Below are 21,254 nucleotides of genomic sequence, written 5' to 3'. Positions count from 1 at the left end.
TCTGCAGCTCCAAGGTCACTGTGGCTTATTATAATGCTTCATTTATAACGTTGGAGGGAGGTCAACTCATTTTAAAGGAACATTAACTTTCAGAATCCCTTTTTAAGAGGATCATCTTTTTTGAAAATAAGAACTGAATTTTGCTGTCAAGAACAATTTGTGGGACCCAAGAAAAAATGGACTTTGATCCTGCTAAGCCTGTAGAGTTTCCCAGCTCTGTAACAGAGGGCAGGAGAGCTACATGCCTGTTAACAATGCAGTATCAGCATCAAAATGATTTATGTCCTTTTACGCACTGGGTTAAGAGGGTGGAGACAGTGAGAAACTCCATTATGTCAGACGTTCTACCATTCATGGCAAAATCCATTCAACAATTTTTAATATCATCATTAAATAGTCTTTTTGACCAACATTCTTGTCTGATTTCTGAATGGCAAACTTATGGAAAGACTATCAGGCAGCTCTTCTGCATATGAAGAGTGATCAACACAAGGAATAGATTTCTGGGTTGGATAGTGATGGAAAAACACTCTGGAACTTAAGAAAAACAAAACAGCATTATAGGTTCCTACTGAATGGGGTAAAGGACCTGGTCTGTGTCTGTTCTGTGATCTTGTGGATGAGTCCCAGTGATACCACCTTATGGAGCATTCTGAGAATTACAGTTATTCATACAGCCTCCAAAGGGTCCTGTGATGTTGAACTAAATTGTGAACAATTGTTTCTATTTACTGCACCGGAATGGCCGTTATGAAAGGTTACCGTAAAGACTATCTGATATTGGAGGCAGGCGCCACATTGATGTTGAGTCAGGCTGTGTCATATTGAAGAGTACTAATAGAAGTAAAACTAAGTGATCTTAACTTTTGTTTCGGGAGATTTTCCACTGAATTGGCATATAGCTTTGTATGTGCAAGGCAAGTATCCACGAATGCTGAAATCGCTCAGTTCTTTCCTGATTGAGTGTTTTTTTTTTTGTTTTCAATTGGCTGATCGGGGCAGCTTGGTAATGGTGATTTTGTGAAGTCCTATTCCGGTGATGCCCTGGAATAGTGTAGAGCTGACTCATTAAATGTCTATTCCCAGGCTCCTCTAACCAACCAGCAGTTTAAAAGTGTAAAATACAGGAACGATAATGACTAATTTGTGACAGTAGATTAGTAAATTACCATGAATAATTCAACAGATTCATAAACATGACCAGGACAATTCTTCCCCCATGTCAAAAATTTCTGTCTTTTGTGAATAGAGGAATTCAAATATTACAAGTTAAATTGTCTGACTGTGAAATCACAACTATAAAAGCCACAAAATAATCAGTGGGAGTGTGTACAAATATATTAATTTAGCAGTGCAAATAGTGGCATTTGTGTTTTTAATTGACATAAGAATTGACCTAAGAGGCAAGATATTGTTTGTCTTCCTAATGTGCTGTAAGTCCTCTGTTCGCCAATGAGGGCATTAACTTCCATTTATTGTAGTTAATAATATATTCAGAAAATATTAATATTAGAGTGGAATTTGTTTCTTAAATTTGGGTGATTTTAATACTTTCTCTTCCAGAATATGTCTAACATGGGAATGGAAGAAATCCAAGAAAAGTCTCAGCAAGAAGGTAATGCTGCTGTTACTTGAATTAATAGCATGTCATCCTAGAAGATAATATTGGTTTATGGCATTCCCAACAAGTAACCCTACCTAAAGGACCAAAGAGTTTTAGAATAAGGAAGGATGTCCGCCTCACACTTGGAACCTCAGCTCCTGGCACAATCCTAACTCACTATCATTTTATGTTTGGAGATGATTTGAATGCAGCTGAAATAGGGCAATTTTAATGTTAGGATATTTAAAAGTTGGTAAGTAAAATAACTTAGACAAAATTGAAATACTGCAGATGCTGGAAATCTGAAATAAAAAGAGAAAATGCTGGAAATACACAGCAGCTCAGACTGCATTTGGGGAGAGAGAAACAGCTAATGTTTCAGGTTGATGACCTTTCATCGGAAGTGGATGCAACAGGCTATAAGCAAGCACAGAGGCAGGGAAGTGGGTTTGGGTGAACAGAAGGGAAGGTCTGTGATGAGGTGGAAGGCTGGAGAGATTAAACAATAATGGTGCAAGACAAAAGAAGATGATAATGGATTAAGTAAAGAAACATAAAATGGGCCTCGAGGAGGTGGAAGTGGGAATAACAGAATCACTACCAATAGCTGCCATCCAAAAAAATGGTGGCAAAGGTTATTGAAATTGTTAAATTCAGTATTGTGTCTAGAAAGCTATTTAAGGAAAATAACCGAGCACCTTTACCTGAGACGTCTTATATTTGCTATCACTTTTGTGCAGAAGTTTGTCACATAAGCTTAGAACAAGACTTAACTGTTTTAGTAACTTTGCTGCTAACAATGCGATCTTGGACGGCACTTTTAAACTTTGCAACATTTACCCTTTCCATAGTAATGTACAATAGGCTTCATTTTTTTTATTGCTTAGATATAGAGGCTACCCCCACTGTAAGTGAAGCTCCAGATCTTCCAGAGAAGGGCGATGTCTCTGACCCTGTTCAGGATCCCAGTAATCAGGAGCAGCTCAACACTGATGCCGTTATTGGTAAGACAATACATCGGACTTTTAGCAGATTATCTTGTCAGATGGTTGCTCACTGTCAGGCTGTTTCATTTGACCAGGATGATCTTTATGGACCTTGAACTGCCAGCCATTGATGCTGTTATATTGTATAAACAGATGACAAGTCATTCGATTTGTGAAGAGTGAATCAAACATACATGTCATCCACAACTTGCTCACACATAGAGCCTTATATTTTTATGGCACTCCCAAATAATAGCCTGTGTGAATCCTGGCAAAACTCACCCAGGCTAGGACAGGATAGTTTTCATGGCCAGATTAGATCCATTGACCTACAGCAATGGGCCTTAAAGTTGAAGCACTTCTAAGCATTGGACTTTAACAGCAACATAATGTGCTTGTTTCTAACTATTTGGGCAGCGCTACCAGTTTTTCAACTAAAACCTCTATTATATGGGACTGGCCAGATCCATCTGTATTGACTTAGACTTAGAAGACTTCCCACGTCTAGAGACACATGAGGCAGACAAAGCGCATAGCTACATCTGTTTTCTGCAGCTTGTTTTTTCTAAGGCAGGTCACCAGCCTGAAACCAGAGGCTATAGCTTGAGTGGTGCCACTCTGCATCAAGCATGGCTGACCAGGAGTCTCTCCTGCTCATGCCACCAGCCATAGGCGCATTGGAAGGATTTTCAGGTTGATAATCAACTGGTTTGGCCACATCATGAACACACCTTCTTTGGTCATCAGGTTCTGGAGCCCCACAACTTCTGATTCAGAGGCAGGGACGCTACTCACTGCACCACAAAACCTCCTACCATTGGTGTTGAATCAGGTTAAAATGAGTTATTTCTTCTGCTCTGGTACTGGAACCTAATCCACAATTGTAAAAATAAAAAGAATATTTCACCCAGCGATGTGAACTGATCTCACAAGATAGTTAATACTGACTTCCTCGCCTAAGATGGGGGAGAAATTTGTCTGAGTAGCGCCACTTCTAACACTGCAGATTGCATGGCTCGCAGCACTGTCTACCCCTGGGGAATCGCCATAAGCCTGCATAACACTGCTAGAAGTAGCATGACATGAATGTGTTTCTTCTGCTATATATTTTTGAAAATTAATGCCCACACAATGTTTGTTAAAAGCAGAAAAGTTAGTATCGAACCTTGGTTAGAACACACTTAGAATATGATTCTGGTCTCTATGTTACAAAAGAGATATGGCGGCACTGGAGAAGGTGCATAAAACATTTAGAAGGATGATGGCCCGTGGTTGAGGTCTCATGACAAAGGGCTCTTTGCCTGCTCGCCAACCTTAAGGTTGGATGGGCAGCCCTGTCAATTTGGTTAAATGCTTAACAGGCCTTTGTCAGTTTGGCGGGCGTGCAGCCGACTCCGGTACGCGCCTGCCGAACGAAAGATCGGAATGACGCGCGGTGACGTTGGTTTGCACGCACGACGTCACCGTGCGTCATTTTATGTGTCGGCCTGCCCCCTCTTTGCCCATAGAATAGATGTTTTCACTTGGGGCATTGTCCAAAATTAGGGCTCATAAGTAGAAAGGGTCACTAATAAATCCAATAGGGAATTCAAGAGGAATTTATTTACCCTGAGATTGGTGAGAATATGGAACTCACTATCACAACAAATTGTTTGACATATAGTATCATAGAATGATACAGCACAGGGGTTGGACATTACACAACACACTGTGTAAAACACATTCTCATCTCCCCTCTGGTTCTTCTGTCAATTACCTTTGGGTGGAAGGAGGCTTATGTGGAGCATAAACATGACATAGACCAGTTGGGCCGACTGTGGTCATGAACAGTGCAATAATTGGAAGTCATTCCCATATGGTTATAACCCTTATTTATACTTACAAGTGTACCATAACCCTGTTTATGCAACAAGTGGTTGGGTTTGGCAATGGAAATAATAAAAACATCCATTACAGATTCTCAATGAGTTTCTTTGTACTATACAAGTGTAAGAGAGCACTTCAGGAGAAGACTGGACATCTCAACCTTCCCATCACCATTGATGTCTAAGTGTGATAGAGATCTACAGCACAGAACAAGGCCCTTCGGCCCATTGAGTCTGTGCCGGTCAAACAAGTACCTAACTATTCTAATCCCATTTTCCAGCACTAGGCCCATAGCCTTGTATGCCACGGCATTGCAAGTGCACATCCAAATACTTCTTAAATGTTATGAGGGTTTCTGCATCTACCACCCTTTCAGGCAGTGAGTTCCAGATTCCCACCCACTCTGGGTGAAAAAATTCCCCCTCACATCCTCTCTAAACCTCCTGCCCCTTACCTTAAATCTATGTCCCCTGGTTATTGATCCCTCCACCAAGGGGAAAAGTTCCTTCCTGTCTACCCTATCTATGCCCCTCATAATTTTATACAGCTCAATCATGTCCCCCCTCAATCTCCTCTGCTCCAGGGAAAATAACCCCAGTCTATCCAATCCGTCCTCATAACTAAAACTCTCCAGCCCAGGCAACATCCTGGTAAATCTCCTCTGCACTCTCTCTAGTGCAATCACATCCTTCCTATAATGCAGATTCCAGAACTGCACGCAATACTTCAGCTGTGGCCTAACCAGTGTTTCATACAGTTCCAGCATAACCTCCCTGCTCTTATATTCTATGCCTCGGCTAATAAAGGCAAGTATCCCTCATGCCTTCTTAACCACCTTATCTACCAGTCCCGCTACCTTAAGGGATCGGTGGACATGCACACCAAGGTCCCTCTGATCCTCGGTACTTCCCAGGGTCCTATCATTTATTGTGTATTCCCGTGCCTTGTTTGTCCTGCCCAAGTGCATCACCCAACATTAATTAAATTCCATTTGCCACTGATCAGCCCATCTGACCAGCCCGTCTATATCCTCCTGTAATCTAAGGCTATCCTCCTCACTATTTACCACACCACCAATTTTCGTGTCATCTGAAAATCAACCCTCCTACATTCAAGTCTAAATTGTTTATATATACCACAAACAGCAAGGGACCCAACACCGATCCCTGTGGAACCTCACTGGACACAGGCATCCAGTCACAAAAACACCCTTCGACCATCACTCTCTGCTTCCTGCCACTCAGCCAATTTTGGATCCAACTTGCCAAATTGCCTTGGATCCCGTGGGCTCTTACCTTCATTATCAGTCTCCCATGCGGGACCTTATCAAAAGCCTTGCTGAAGCCCAAGTACACTATGCTAAATGCATAAGTGGCTGCTTCCACACTTACAACCTTCAGCAATTCACTTTGGACTGGATTTTTCTGATTGGGTCCTGATCTCGATGTTGGCCTCAACCTGACGTAGCCATGGTGGAACACTACTCATGATCTTCCCAGAGGGTTGCCAATTAAGCCGCCTCCAGGAGCTCTATCGCTCTAAGGACAGCGGGTGGCTGAATGACGTGTATAGCCCAGTGAGAGGGCTTGCAGCAATCTCCAGTTGGAAGAATTGCACACAGGCAGACAGACGTTATGTAGCTGACCTGATGCATTCTTTTCTGCTTTTATTCCGAGTCACACCTTCTAACCTGCCTCCATGGGAATGGGAAAATTCAGCCCTTTGTTTCAGAGCCACAGGCTTCACAAATATCATTTTACGGGGCAAGTTTTAAAAAAAACTAAAGCTGGTCACAATCAAAAATTGGGGGTGGAAGTGAGTTGGGGGCTGGTGGGAAGGAGGGGTCATGGATGAGAAACCAAGATGAAAAGGCGAGGGTCATTCAAGAACATGACCAATTTGCTAACAAATAAAAGAGAGCAAGGATATCAGGAAGTGGTGACTAGATGACACAAACTTTGATTTAAAAGCCTGAAGATTAATTGGGAAACTGAAGGCTGTGATAGTTAAATTACTTTACAGTTTTGGGGAACTAAGGAAGAGTGAGTTAAAGAAGGAGACTGTGCAGCAGCTATTGCTTTCAGTAGTGTTGGTATTGGGCAGAACAGAACTCTATGACTTTAATATATTGAATTAAAAATGAAAAGGGCAGGTTAGATTGTGACAATGACAGAGGTTGGAGACTAGGGTGAGAGCTGTGTCATTGATAAAATGGCAAGCTCTTTACCAAGTGCAGTCTAGGAGTGGTAGATAGGTATTGGAAGAGCTTCTCCAAATGAAGAGTTGTTGGATGGATTTAGGGGAAGCAAGTATTTGAGACAGAATGAGAAACCATGTTTCTAGGAGCTTTAGTGATGTGTGACTTACATTTGAGATCAGTGAGGCCAAGAATACTAATAAATGAAGGCCAGGGTGTAACCATCGAAGGTCAGAGGCAGGAGCAGTTGTTAAACCTATATGAGGGATGAAAAGCTTTGAGGAATTAAAGAAAGAGATTTCCATTGCCCCATTGAAGGACAAGTTGCAATAATTCAGTTGTTGCACTGGGGGGACTGCAGGTTGTGAGCATTAAGGGGACTGGGATCTGAAGGGAGCTCAGTGTAAAGTAGAGTGATCAGCAGGATAATGGAGAATGGGTTGATGGTGAGCAAGGAGGGTTATTGATTTGGTGAAGTAACAGAGTTGGAGCACAGAGTCTTGGGAACTTTTGCACTAATGCAAAGAGTCAGAGGATCAGACGTGGACTACAGCACGAAGAGAACGATATGAGAGGAGACTCGGGAACCTTGATCAGAGCTTTGATGGGAGGCCAGATGATGAGAACTTGTTCCGAAGTGTAAGGTGCCAGAATCTGTCAAACCTTTGGAGACATTCAAAGCAACAAAGAAGTTTTAACAAAGTGTTTAAGCACAGACTTGCAGAGGTTTTTAGAAGGAGGTTCTAAGGTCACTAGGGGGGCTGCCATGATGGAAACTAAACTGCTGAATGTAAATTGGGGCGGAATTGTCAAGGTAAAAATAACTGTAAAGTTAAAATCCACCACAATAATTTAAGAAAATATCAATGGAAGAGATGCAGTTTATTGGGGATCCAGAGAGCAGAGGATCTTGATGTTGGCCATTATGATCAAACAGGCTGGTGCAATGGAAGGGGGTCCTTCACTCATATTGAGATTGGAGTTGGAAGAGAAATGAAAACTAAGTGTACTTCAAACAAATGAAGAAATGCCATTTTACACTCATGCTGACTTTGCAACTAAAATTATCAGCAAGGGGCATTTTAGTCCTTGGATTCAACTGACGACATTGTTACAAGGAACAGAATAAGAGGCATTTTTGAACGAAGCAGAAGGGAATGGGCAAATTATGAAATCTTCAATGCCAGTTAAGATAATATCAGTGTCTTCACTGCCACATACAGAAGTGCCTCTGACTTGCTGTGAATCTCCACATGTCTGCTCAACTCCATTGGTTGGCAATCGATGCGCTGATTACTTTTGTTACAGACAAGAGTGTGAGGTGAATCGAATTATTATTACTGTTCCCCTTTTCTGCAGCGGTAGTTTAATTTCTAATTTAGTTTGTTTCTGCTTAGTATCCTTTCCCTTGTTGAAATGGGCCGTGGTGTGTTTCTCAAACGTCGGTTTATGATGTTTAATATTAAAAATAATCCCACAGTGAATTATTTAAGGTGAAACAAAACTAGGATTTATTAACACATTGAAAACCTGAGGAAGGGATCGTGACACACATTCATACTCACGAGAAACAAGGTAGAAAGACAGGGAAAGAAGAAGAAAGAAGTCACAAATTGCGAGTTACTTACAAAAAATCAAAGGCATTAATTCGCATGAATAGAGTCCAGTAAGTCAATGTCCAGTGAAAGTTCTTTCAATTGGCTTTGTCTGGCAGCATTCCTGGTCTTTTTGCTAGGTGCTCGGTCGCAGGTTGAGGTATTTGAAGATGCAGCAAAGCATTCTTGTATTCTGGGAATTAGTCCACTTTGTAGTCAAAAAAACAGGATACCATTAGCACAACATTAGAGATGAGGAGTCACAGTATCTCTTCCATTGTCCAGATCTGGCTGGTGCAGACATCTTGTCGACAAGTCCTTTGTGTTGGCTTGGCTGGAATGTTCATACAATGCAAAGGGGTGTCACATTCTAGGAGGATGAATTAGGCTTTGTCCATTGGAACTGCGCAGAATCTTCCAGAACTATTATCATGCGGCCATTTTATCAGTCCAACAATAGTGTCCATTTTTAAAAACAGAATTTGAAGAAGAGAATATGTAAGAGAAACTATTTTAAAGATATTTTTCTCTTCACGCCTTCTTGGTATGACGCTTTCCAGACTCTGCATAGTTGGAATACATCAGTGAATGATGTCGTATCTGCCAATCCCACCATATCATCCAGCCAGATTCTTCTTTCCCTCAAGTTGATATATTATCATCAACTTTTACAGACAGAAAGGAAAATCCCAACAATGTTCCTTATGTGCCCTCAATAATGTGCTCACAGTATGTAATGTTTCCATTTTAATTATCTGCGTAATTTCTCTTTTTCATTGTGCTAGCTTAAGGAGCCTCTAATTAAGTCTTTTTCGACGACTAATTCTCAATATTTATCTGCATTGCCAGAATTCAAATTCTTTCAGTCATATCCTTACGCCAGCTCTGAAACTTGGTAGGCATGAACAGTGTCTCAAATCCAGCGAGCTCAGGACTGAGCTTGTGCCAGATTTCAGATCTTGCCCATTTTCGGTTCGGGCCATGGGTGGTTGAGGTCAAGCTGGTCTGGGTGGGGTCAAGAGTCACATGGGAATAGACTGGTGCAGTAGTGGAGAAGGAGATAACTAGTCAGGCGCCACACTGCGCCAATGCAGCACCTAGCCAAATTGCCCAGGTAAGTTTTTTTTAATTTTACTCAATTAAAATTGATGCATGGCTCATCCTAAAAATGTCTGGTTTTAGACACTGTACACTACCGCTATCACGGTTTAGTTTTATCATTGGTCTGAAACTCTTGCTAGGTGCTACTTTCTTCCAGGCAATTTCTTTGTTGCTTTGACCATTTACATGTCACCTTTGCGCATTTGGTAGCACTTTCACTTCTGAGTCAGAAGGTTGTGTGTTTTTAATTCCCACTAGGGATTTGAGCTCATGACATAGCCCAAGCTTCAGTGCAGGAGTGAGGGAGGGCTAAGTTATTGGAGGTGCTGTCATTTTAATGAAACCTTGAACCAAAGTGCTATTTGTCTTCTCATTTGAATGTAAGGGACCTTGTGTCACTATTTAAAAAGAGCAGAGAGTTCCTATGGTGTATTGGCCACCACTCCCCTCCCTCAAGCAACACCTCTTAAAGACAGTTTACCTGATAATTCATCTAATTGTTGTGTTGAACTTGGTATTATCTACATTACTATACTTAATGCACTTCAAAAATATTCCATTTATTGCAAGAAGCTTTGGGATATCATGATGGTGCATTGTGATCCTATAGACATGCTAAATCGTTTATCGTAATGCTTTTAGCTTACACATTAAATTATTTGCTCCATTTTGATTATTCATCGAAAGACTGGTGTTTGGAGTGTCTCATTTTTGATGAATGTCAACATTATCTTCTTAGCAGGGTAATTTTTGTTGTTAGTACAAAGCTCTGCCTTCCAACAGCAACCTAACAGGAATTTGGGCAAATGCTCACATGATTTTCTGTCATTTCCATTATAAGTAGAAACTTGTTAGGAACTGATGCCTGCATTCCAATTCATAGGAAACTGAGAGTAGTGGTGAACATTTGTTTTTTGGACCGGAGGAAGGTTTATATTGGGGTTCCCCAGGGTCGGTGTTAAGACCCCTCTGTTCCATGATATATATTAATGACCTAGACTTGGGTGTACAGGGCACAATTTCAAAATTTGCAGATGACACAAAAATTGGAAGTATTGCGGACTATCGGGAGGATAGTGATAGACTTCAAGGTGACATAGGCTGTAGGAATGGGTGGATATGTGGCAGATTAAACTTAATGCAGAGAAGTATGACGTGATACATTTTAGTAGGAAGAATGAGGAGAAGCAATATAAAAGAAAAGGTACAATTCTAAAAGGACTGCAGGAGCAGAGGGGACTGGGGATATGCGTGCACAAATTATTGAAGGTGACAGGGCAAGTTGAGAAAGCGATTAATAAAACATATGGGTTCCTGGGCTTTATAAATAGGGGCATAGAGCACAAAAGCTAGGAAGTTCTAATAAACACATCAAAAACACTGGTTCTGTCTCAACTGGAGTATTGTGGCCAATTCTGGACACCACACTTTAGGAAGGATGTGAGGGCAGTAGAGAGGGTACAGTAAAGATTTACAAGAGTGGATCCAGGATGAGGAAATTCAGTTACCTGGATAGATTGGAGAAGCTGGGGCTGTTCCCCTTGGAGAAGAGATGATTAAGAGGAGATTTGTTAGAATAATTCAAAATCATGAGTGGTCTGGACAATGTGGATAAAAAGAAATGTTTCCATTGGTGGAATGATCGAGAACCAGAGGACAAAGATTTAAGGTGATCAGCTAAAAAAGCAATGGCGACACGAGGAAACACTTTTTTTTGCAGCCTGGGGTTGGGATCTGGAATGCACTGCCTGTGAGTGATTCAATCGAGGCTTTCAAAAGAATATAATTATCTGAAGAGGAAAAAAATTGCAGGGCTATAGGGAAAGGCGGGGAGCGGGCCTCTTGCAGAGAGCTGACATGGACACAATGGGCTGAATGGCCTCCTGTGCTGTAAACATTCTATGATTCAATGCCCTTGATTCAAAACTCTGCACTGAGAGCATTAAAGATGAAAATTTAGCCAGAATTTATTTTAATCTGAATTTCAAAATTGTCAGATTCAACTTGCTGAGTATCTCTGGTGATCCCCCTTTTTGTAAATGTATCTCTCAGTTGTATATTAAATGATATTTATCAATTTTTCTTCAATCTCGAACTCAACTTCTGTGCCTTACAATGAATTCAAAAGAATAAATAACAAAGGGGAAGGTCTGTGTAAGGGTGAAAGTCAGGTTAAATAACAAAGGAGTTGGTGGTGTGAGGTCTAAAAGAATAGCAATGGTACAAGTAAAGAAACAAAAGACTTGTCTGGAGATGGTGTGAATGGCAGAACAGCTGCATTCTGAAAGTAAAAACAATGAGAATATGAGAGTAAAACCAATACCTGTAAAGAAAAAAGGAAACAAAATGGGGCAGCGATTATGGTCTGAAATTGTTGAACTTAATATTGAATCTGGAAAGCTGTAGAGTGCCTCTTCAAAACATGAAGCTTACATTGAGCTTCATTGGAACACTGTAGGAGGCTGAGAACAGCGAGGTCAGCGCGAGAGCAAGTGGAGAATTAAAACAACAGGGGACCAGAAGCTCAGGGTCCCCAATGTAGAACAGACTTCTACTAAAGTGAAAGGAGTATATGTAAATGGCTATTTCACCTGCAAGGAGTGCCTGGGGCCTTAGATGGTGAGGAGAGAAGGGATAAAAGGACAAGTGTTGTGTCTCCTGCGCTTGCATGGAAAGGTGCCATGGGAAGTGTGTCGGGGTGATTGAGGAATGGACCAGGGTATCACGGAGGGAACAAACCCTCCTGAATGCTGAAAGGGAAGGGCAGGGATAGATAGTCGCATCACACTTGTGATAGCGGAAATGGCAGGAGGTGATCTGTTGAATAGGGAGGCAGGTGGGGTGGTAGGTAAGGGCAAGGGGAACAGTGTCATGGCTCTGAGGAGGAGGGGAAGAACTGAGAGCAGAAACGTGTGAAATAGATTGGACATGGTCAAGGTGGGAGGGGGAGGTCCTTAGTTGAGAAAAAAATGAAGATACAGTATGGAAGTTTGCATCATTGGAATAGATGCGACAGAGATAGAAACACTGTTTGAATGGAATGGAGTCTTGCCGGAAACAGGGTGTGAGGAAGTGGGGAGCCGAGGTAGGTGTAGGAGTCAATGGCTTCTGTTCAATATTGGATGGTAACCCAACACCAGGGGTGGAGACAGAGAAGTTGAGAAAGGGAAGGCAAGAGTCAAAGATGGACTATGTGAAGATGAGAGAAGGGTAAAAATTAGAAGCAAAGTCGATGAAATTTTCCAGATCAGGATGAAAACAGGAAACGCTGGTGAAACAGTCACCAATGTACCGGAAAAAGGTGAGGGGGGGCCAGAGTAGGACTGGAACAAGGAGTGTTTTGCAAATCCCACAAAAGGACAAGTATAGCTAGGACCCATGTGAGTACCCACAGCAACACCTTTTATTTGGAGGAAGTGAGTAGAGTTAAAGGAGAACTTGTTCAATGAGAGAACAAGTTCAGCCAGGCAGAGGAGAATGTTGGTGTATGGAGACCGGCTGGGTCTCCGTTCAGGGAAGAAGCAGATTATCTTGGTGGTGAATGGGGAAAAAGAAGGATTGGACTTCCATGGTGAAGAGGACATAATTAGGGCCAGGAAATCAGAAACTGTTAAAATGATGGAGGACATAGGAAGAATGATGGATATAGTTAGGAAGAGACTGATAAGGAGAGAAAAACACAAAGTCAAGCCAGGAAGAAATCAGTTTAATGGGCAGGAACAGACTGAAATGATAGGTCCACCAGGGCACCCTGTTGTGGATTTTGGGAAGGCAGTAGAAGTGGATTATTTGGTGTTCCACCTGAGTACACAGGTACCAAACACCTTTTGTGAATGTGTGAACATGTAGCACACAAACTGCTTGTTGCTGTCCACATCTAATGAGCCAGATGGTCAAGATGTTAACAGGTCAACAATACACAATGCACTGACAGAATATGAGTATCTTTATACATTTAGAAAGTACAGAGACAGCTGGCAAAGAACAGTGCACCCTCCCCCGGGATGGAGCACCATGAACTGAGCTATAGCAATAAGAAGGTGGTCTTAGATGCCCTAAGCTGGGGGCCTTACAGATACTATGGAGATAGGAACATAAGAACAGGTGTAGGTCATTTAGCCCATTGAGTCTGCTCTGCAATTCAATTAGATCATGGCTGATCATCTACCTCAACACCACTTTCGCGCACTATCTCTATATCCCTTGATGCCATTTGTCTCCAGAAATCTGTCAATTTCTGTCTTGAACATACCCAATGACTGAGCTTCCACAGCCTCCTGGGATAGAGAATTCCAAAGATTCACCACCCTCTGAATGAAGAAATTACTCCTCATCTCAGTCTTAAATGGCTTACTCCTTGTCTTGAGATAATGTCCCCTGATTTTAGACTCACCAGCCAGGAGAAACACCTTATCTACATCCACCCTGTCACACCCTGTAAGAATTTTGTAAGTTTCAATGAGGTCACCCCTCACTCTTCAAAACTCTAGGGAATACTGACCCAGTCTTCCCAATTTCTCCTCATAAGACAATCCAGGGATTAATCTGGTGAACCTCTGTTACACTCCCTCAATGGAAAGTATATTCCTCCTTAGATAAGGGGACCAAAACTGTACTCAATACTCCAGGAGAGTCTCACCATGGCTCTATACAACTGCAGCAAGACATCTTTACTCTTGTACTCAAATCCCCTCACGATGAAGGCCACCATACCATTTGCCTTCCTAATTGCTTGCTGCACCTGAAGGCTAACTTTGTGACTAATGAATAAAGACACCCTGGTACCTTTGGACACCCACAGTTCCCAACCTCTCATCATTTAAGGAATATTCTGCCTTTCTCTTTTTTTTCTACAAAAATGAATAACTTCACACTTATTCACATTATATATTATACTCCACCTGCCATCTTCTAGCCCACTCACTTAGCCTGTCCAAGTCCTCTTGAAGCCTCCTTGCATCCCCTCACAACTTACGCTCCCACCCAGTTTGGTGTCTTCAGCAAATTTGGGAATATTACAATTGGTCCCCACATCCAAATCATTTATATTGATTGTGAACAGCTGTTGGCCTAGCACTGATCCTTGCAGTACCCCACTAGTAACAGCCTCCCATTCTGAGAATGACCTGTTTATTCCAACTCTCTGCTTTCTGCCTGTTAACCAGTTCTCAATCCATACTAGTATATTTCTGCCAATCCCATGCACTCTAATTTTATTTACTAACCCCCTGTGTGGGACTTTATCAAAAGCTTTCTGAAAATCCAAATAGACCACATCCACTGGTTCTCCTTTATCAATGCTCCAAGTAATTTCCTCAAAAAACTCCCAACAAGTTGGTCAAAGATGATTTTGTTTCATAAATTCATGTTGACCTTGCCCAATTTTATCATTCTTTTCTAAATGTCTAGTTATCACATCCTTTATAATAGATTCTAACATTTTCCCTACTGCTGACTCCCCAAGTGCAACTAGGGATGGGCAAAAAATGCTGGCCCAGCCTGTGAAGCCCACATCCTATGAATGAATTAAAAAAAAGGTCTGTAGTTCTCCATTCCCCCTCTTCTCCCTTCTTAACCAGTGGGCTTACATTTGCTACTTTCCAGTCCACAGGAACATTTCCAGAATCTATTTAATTTTGAAAGATAACCACCATTGCATCCATTATCTCTTGAGCCACCTCCTTCAACACTCTGGGATGAATCTCATCTGGTCCAGGGGATTTATCAACCTTCAGTTAACTTTCGAAGCACTACCTCATTACTAATATTAATTTATTTTCGTTCTTCAGTTTCACAAGCCCCTAGTATATCTGGGGGGATTCTTTTATATCTTCTTCCGTGGAGGCAGATGCAAAGTAACTGTTTAGTTTCTCTGCCATTTCCCTGTTCTCCACTACAAATTCTCCTGTTCCCATCTGTAATGGAACCACATTTGCCCTAGCTAATCTCCTTTACACATACCTAAAGAAGCTTTTACAGTCTACCTTCATATTCCTCGCTAGCTTGCATTCATATTCTCTTTTCCCTTTCTTAATCCTCCTTTGCTGGATTCTAAATTGCTCCCAATCCTCAGGTTTACCACTTTTTCTGGCATTCTTATAAGCCACTTCCTTTGATCTAATGCAGTTTTTAACTTCTGTTAACCAGGGTTGATTTGCCTTACCCTTTGCATGTTTGTGCCTTAGAAGAAGGTATATCTGTTGTGGACTGTGTAGCCTTTCTTTAAATACTAACCATTGCCTGCCTACCAGCAAATCTTTTAGTGTATTTTCCCAATCCACTATAGCCAACTTGCCCCTCATACCTTTCTTCAGATTTAGGACCCTAGTCGCATAATGAACTATCGCACATTTAAACTTATTATGGTCACTGTTTCCCAAAGGCTGCTTTGCAGCAAGGTTATTAATTAGCCCTTTCTCATCACACAACACTAAATCCAAAATAGCCTGACCCCTAGTTGGTTCCTTGACTCCAGAAACCCATCTTGTGCACACTTCAGGAATTTCTCCTCCAGAGCATAAGTGCTGATTTGGTAAACCCAGTCTATGTGTAAATTGAAGTTGCCTATTATTACTGTATTTAATCAAGGTATTGTTGTGTGTACCTTAGGGGTAGCTGCCTATTCACTGGTGTGCTGAGTTTGAAAGAATGAGGGAGACTAAAAGAATATAACCTCCCCCCCCTTCAACTTGCACCAATATTTTTGTTCTCATTTAAATTTTTTTGAATGGCTGTTAAATTTTACTCCTAATCCATAAACATTTAACTGCATACGTGCATTGTAAAATTAAGCCAAATGTTAGCAGGGTTACTATGGAATCTTCATGTCACAGCAGAAGGTCAGCAAGTAGGTGCAGCACCCGAAGAGCATTATCCACCTCATAGTGTCCGATTGGACAGCTGGAAAACAGCTGCTTGAAAGTAGAGTTACAGTTAATGCGGCAGTTTTGTTTTCTTTGCTGAAAAGCAGACTTACTGTTTAGATGGACATCTGCTGATTACCCTTCCTAAGTCATTAAAACACAACGACATCTTGCATTTAGATAGCACCTTTAATGTAGTAATGGAGTATTATCAAACAAAATTTGACACGGAGCCCCATATCACTAAGGAGATATTAGGGCAAATGAGCAAAAGCTTGGTCAAAGGCATAAGTTTTAAGGAGCATCTTAAGGGAGGAGTGAGAGAGGTAGAGAGGCAGAAAGAAGGAACTCCAGAACTAAGGACCTAGGCAGCCAATGGTGTAACATTTAAAACCAGGAAGCTCAAGAGGCCAGGATTGGAAGAGCACAGAGATCTCTAGGGCTGGAGGAGATTACAGAAATAGGGAGGGGCCAGGCCAGTGGAGGAATTTGAAAACAAGGATGAGAATTTTAAAATTGAGGTGTTGCTGAATTGGAAACCAATGTAAGTCAACGAGCACAGGGGTGATAGGTGAACGGGCAACAAGTTTCGGATGAACTCTTCTCCCCATGTGCTAATTGGTGGTCCACCCCACGTTCATACACAGAGGCGGCAGTAACGTACCTTTACACAGGAGATGAGCTTCCTACCACATATTCGCTCCAGCAGCAAGACTGCTGCCAACTTCCACCTCTGCGACTTTGCCTGATTCCACTCCTGCCCCAGCTCATCTGCTACTGAAACCCTCATCCCCCTGCCTTTGTTACCTGTAGACATGACTATTCCAATGCCCTCCTGGCTGGCCTCACGTCTCCCACCCTCCATAAACTCCAGCTCACATAAAATTCCGCTCCACATACGCTCGCTCACAGCAAGTTCCCTTCGCCCATCACTCCGGTGCTTGCTGACCTACATTGGCCCTCATTCTGGCCATACCTCAATTTTAAAATTCTCACCCTTATTTTGAAATTCCTCGCCTCTCTCTATCACGTAACCTGCTCCAGCCTTACAAGCCTCCGACGTCTCTGTGCTCCAGCCGTTCTGGCTTTGTATTGTTATGATCCTTGGCCAGACCCCAGGATGTGGGGGTGATCCAGTTAGAGACCAATAATGTTTTGTTCAAAGGAGATAAGTCTGAGATTCAAGACGATTACTAAGTGAATAAGTCAAAAGATTCCATGGGTTTTGAACAACCAAAAATAAACTACTCTTTTTTATTCATTCACGGGATGTGGGCATTGCTGGCTAGGCCAGAATTTACTGACCATCCCTAATTGCCCTTGAGAAGGTGGGGGTGAGCTGCCTTCTTGAACTGCTGCAGTCCATGTGGTGTAGGTACCCCCACAGTGCTGTTAGGGAGGGATTTCCAGGATTTTCACCCAGCGATAGTGAAGGAACGTCGATATAGGGCAGAATTTTTCGTCTCGTGGGCGGGCGCCTGCCCGACCAGGATGGGAATGAAATAGCGCACGATGACATCGGGCAAGCGTCCCAACGTCATCGCACACTCACAATATTTTGCTCGGCGGGCACGCGCAAGAGGCAGCAGTGGCCCGCCGACAATTAAGAGGCCCATTAAGGCCCTTAATCATTTAATTAAACTGAATTTTTCACTGCCCGTCCAACCGTTCGGCTGGCGGATGGGCAAATAGGCCAGGCGGCCTTTGTATTTTTAACAAAACCCTATCCACGGGTGTGATGAGATTACGGACAGTGACTAAAAAACCAATGAACGTTTTTAAAATTCATTTTCCACATGTTCCTGTCCATGTCACATGTGGGGACATGATTTCCTTATTTTTGAAATCTTTGCTATTCAGGTTAAAAATCTTCAGCTCCCTGAGGCAGCTCTGTGCCTTCAGGGAGCTTTCACTGAGCGCATCCCCTCATATGCGCACACTTCTGCGCTCGCACTCCTCCCGCCCCCACCCCGGCAGCACTGAGGTTATCAGTGCACGATCGCAGTCGGGGCTTGATTGCAGGCAGCAGCGCGTTGCGAAGCTGCTCCCGGGCCCACCTGCCCGACGAGGGGAAAATCCTCCCCATATTTCCAACTCAGGATGGTGAGTGGCTTGGAGGGGAACTTCCAGGTGGTGGTGTTCCCATCTATCTGCTGCCCTTGTCCTTCTAGGTGGTAGAGGTCGTGGGTTTGGAAGGTACTGTCTAAGGAGCCTTGGTGAGTTGCTGCAGTGCATCTTATTGATGGTACACACTGCTGCTACTGTGTGTCGGTGGTGGAGGGAGTGAATGTTTGTGGATGGGGTGCCAATCAAGAGGGCTGCTTTGTCCTGGATGGTGTCAACCTTCTTGAGTGTTGTGGGAGCTGCACTCATCCAAGCAAGTGGGGAGTATTCCATCACATTCCTGACTTGTGCCTTGTGGATGATGGACAGGCTTTGGGAAGTCAGGAGGTGAGTTACTCGCCGCAGGATTCCTAACCTCTGACCTACTCTTGTAGCCACGGTATTAAAATGGCTAGTGCATTTCAGTTCTGGTCAATGGTAACCCTCAGGACGTTGATAGTGGGGTTTCAGCGATGGTAATGCCATTGAATGTCAAGGGGCAATGGCTAGACTCTCTCTTGCTGGAGCTGGTCATTGCCTTGCACTTGTGTGGCACGAATGTTACTTGCCATTTGTCTGCCCAAGCCTGGGTATTGTCCAGGTCTTGCTGCATTTGGACATGGACTGCTTCAGTTTCTGAGGAGTTGTGAATGGTGCTGAACTTTTTGCAAATCATCAGCAAACATCCCCACTTCTGGCTTTGATGGAAGGAAGTTCATTGATGAAGCAGCTGAAGATGGTTGGGTCTAGGACACTACCCTGAGGAACACCTGCAGTGATGCCCTGGAACTAAGATGATTGACCTCTAACAACCACAACCATCTTCCTTTGTGCTAGGCATGACTCCACCCAGCGGAGAGTTTCCCCTCTGATTCCCATTGTCTCCAGTTTTGCTAGGGCTCCCTGATGCCACAATCTGTCAAATGCTGCCTTGATGTCAAGGGCAGTCACTCTCACCTCAGCTCTTGAGTTCAGCCCTTTACAGCCTTGATTCAAACATGGACTAATGAGGTCAGGAGCTGAGTGACATTGCTGGAACCAAAACTTGAGTGTCAGTGAGCAGGTTATTGCTAAGCAAGTGCCGCTTGATAGCATTGTCGATGACCCCTTCCATTACTTTACTAATGATGGAGAGTAGACTGATGGGGCGGTAATTGGCCGGGTTGGATTTGTCCTGATTTTTGTGTACAGGACATACCTGGACAATTTTTCACATTGCCGAGTAGATGCCAGTGTTGTAGCTGTACTGGAACAGCTTTGCTAGGGGTGCATCAAGTTCTGGAGCACAAGTCTTCAGTATTATCGCCGGAATATTGTCAGGGCCCGTAGCCTTTGCACTCTCCAGTGCCTTCAGTAAGGGGCCTGTGAGGAGTCAGATGACTACGCCAGGGTGAGATGGAGACTGAGTGAGTAGCAAATTAGGTTCATGTGGGAACTCAGTGCACTGGGAAAAGAGGTGTGGTATACATAGGAATTATTCTAAGTTGATTAAGCGAGTAATTAAATTGAGTTAACTAAATAACATAAGTAACAATGGCAGGACAGGTGTTATGTTGCAGCTGTGGAACATGGAAGCTTTTGGACGCCAAGGCTATCCAGGACAAACAGATCTGTAGGCAGATAGAGGAATTCCGGATCGGGATTATTGACCTGGAAGCCGAACTGCAGACACTGCGCATCATAAGAGAGGGAGAGAAATACCTGGACACTTTGTTCCAGAAGATGGTCATGCCTCTTAGAATAGAGTTGTCTGTTTTGGTCAGCAGTGAGGGACAGGAGGATGTGACTGTGAGTGAGGCAGGGAAGAACTGAGTAGACAGTAGCGGAGGAGTCTCAAACTTTGCAATTGACAAGCAGGCTTGAGGTGCTCACAACCTGTGTGGACGACAGCAAGGTCTGCAGGGTGGATGAGCAGGCTGGCCATGGCACTGTGGTACAGGAAGCCGTTCAAGCGGGAGAGCAAACAGGAATGTAGTGGTAGTAGGGACAGTATGGTGGGGGGGATTGACACTGTTCTCTGCAGCAAAGAGCAAGAGTCCAGATGGCTGTGTTGCCTGCCTGGCGCCAGGGTTCAAGACATCTGCTCAGGGCTGGAGGGGAACTTGCAGTAGGAGGGGGAGGATCCAGATGCCATGGTCCATGTATGTACCAACGACATAGGCAGGACAAGGAAGGAGGTTCTGCATAGTCAGTATGAGAAGCTAGGTACCAAAATAAGAAGCAGAACCTCAAAGGTAATAACCTCTGGATCATTACCTGAGCCACGTGCAAATTGGCATAGGGCAAATAAGATCAGAGAGATGAATGCCTGGCTCAAAGTCTGGTGTGGGAGAAGTGGGTTCGGTTTGTGGGGCACTGGCACCAGTACTGGGGAAAGTGGGGGCTGTACCATTGGGACAGTCTACACCTGAACCGTGCTGAGACATGGGTTCTTGCGAATCGCATAACTAGGGAAGTAGAGAGGGCTTTAAATTAAACAATGGGGAGTAAGGGATCAAGCTTGGGTAGATGTGGCAAATCAAGGGATAGATTCAAGACAGGACACCATAATAGTAACATGGGAAATGAGGATCGGAGAATAGCAGGAAGGGGCAGAGAGATAACACCTAAGAATACACGAATAGTCAAGACTAGATGTTAGAATGATAACAAAAAGACAAAACTAAAGGCTCTGTATTGAATGCGCATAGTATTCATAACAAAATAAATGAATTGAAAGCACACATTGAAGTAAATAAATATGATCTGATAGCCACTACAGAGACATGGCTGCAGGGTGAATATTGAGAGGTATATGACATTGAAGAAGAATAGGAAGCTAGATAAAGGTGGAGGGGTAGCACTGTTGATCAAGGATGGCATTGGTGCAATAGTTAGAGATGACCTTGGTTCAGGAGATCAGGATGTAGAATCGGTTTGGGTGGAGATGAGGAATAGTAG

The 21,254-nt window shown here is 43.1% G+C and overlaps 1 protein-coding gene across 1 annotated transcript in view; it reads left to right on the top strand.

Annotated features, from left to right (window-relative positions):
- LOC144667924 (zinc finger protein Aiolos-like) overlaps positions 1 to 21,254 on the top strand; it is a 162,350-nt gene that overhangs the window by 17,616 nt on the left and 123,480 nt on the right. Inside the window, exons 2-3 of the mRNA XM_078529537.1 lie at positions 1,564 to 1,615; positions 2,491 to 2,607. Of these exons, the coding sequence (XP_078385663.1) occupies positions 1,567 to 1,615; positions 2,491 to 2,607 (166 nt within the window). The 5' untranslated portion in view covers positions 1,564 to 1,566. The remainder of the gene's footprint in view (positions 1 to 1,563; positions 1,616 to 2,490; positions 2,608 to 21,254) is intronic.

Source organism: Cetorhinus maximus, chromosome 25, assembly GCF_964194155.1.
Source record: "Cetorhinus maximus chromosome 25, sCetMax3.hap1.1, whole genome shotgun sequence".
Lineage (NCBI taxonomy): Eukaryota > Metazoa > Chordata > Chondrichthyes > Lamniformes > Cetorhinidae > Cetorhinus > Cetorhinus maximus.
The sequence above is the reverse complement of the archived record's forward strand: the minus strand, read 5'-3'. Positions and strand labels throughout refer to the sequence as shown.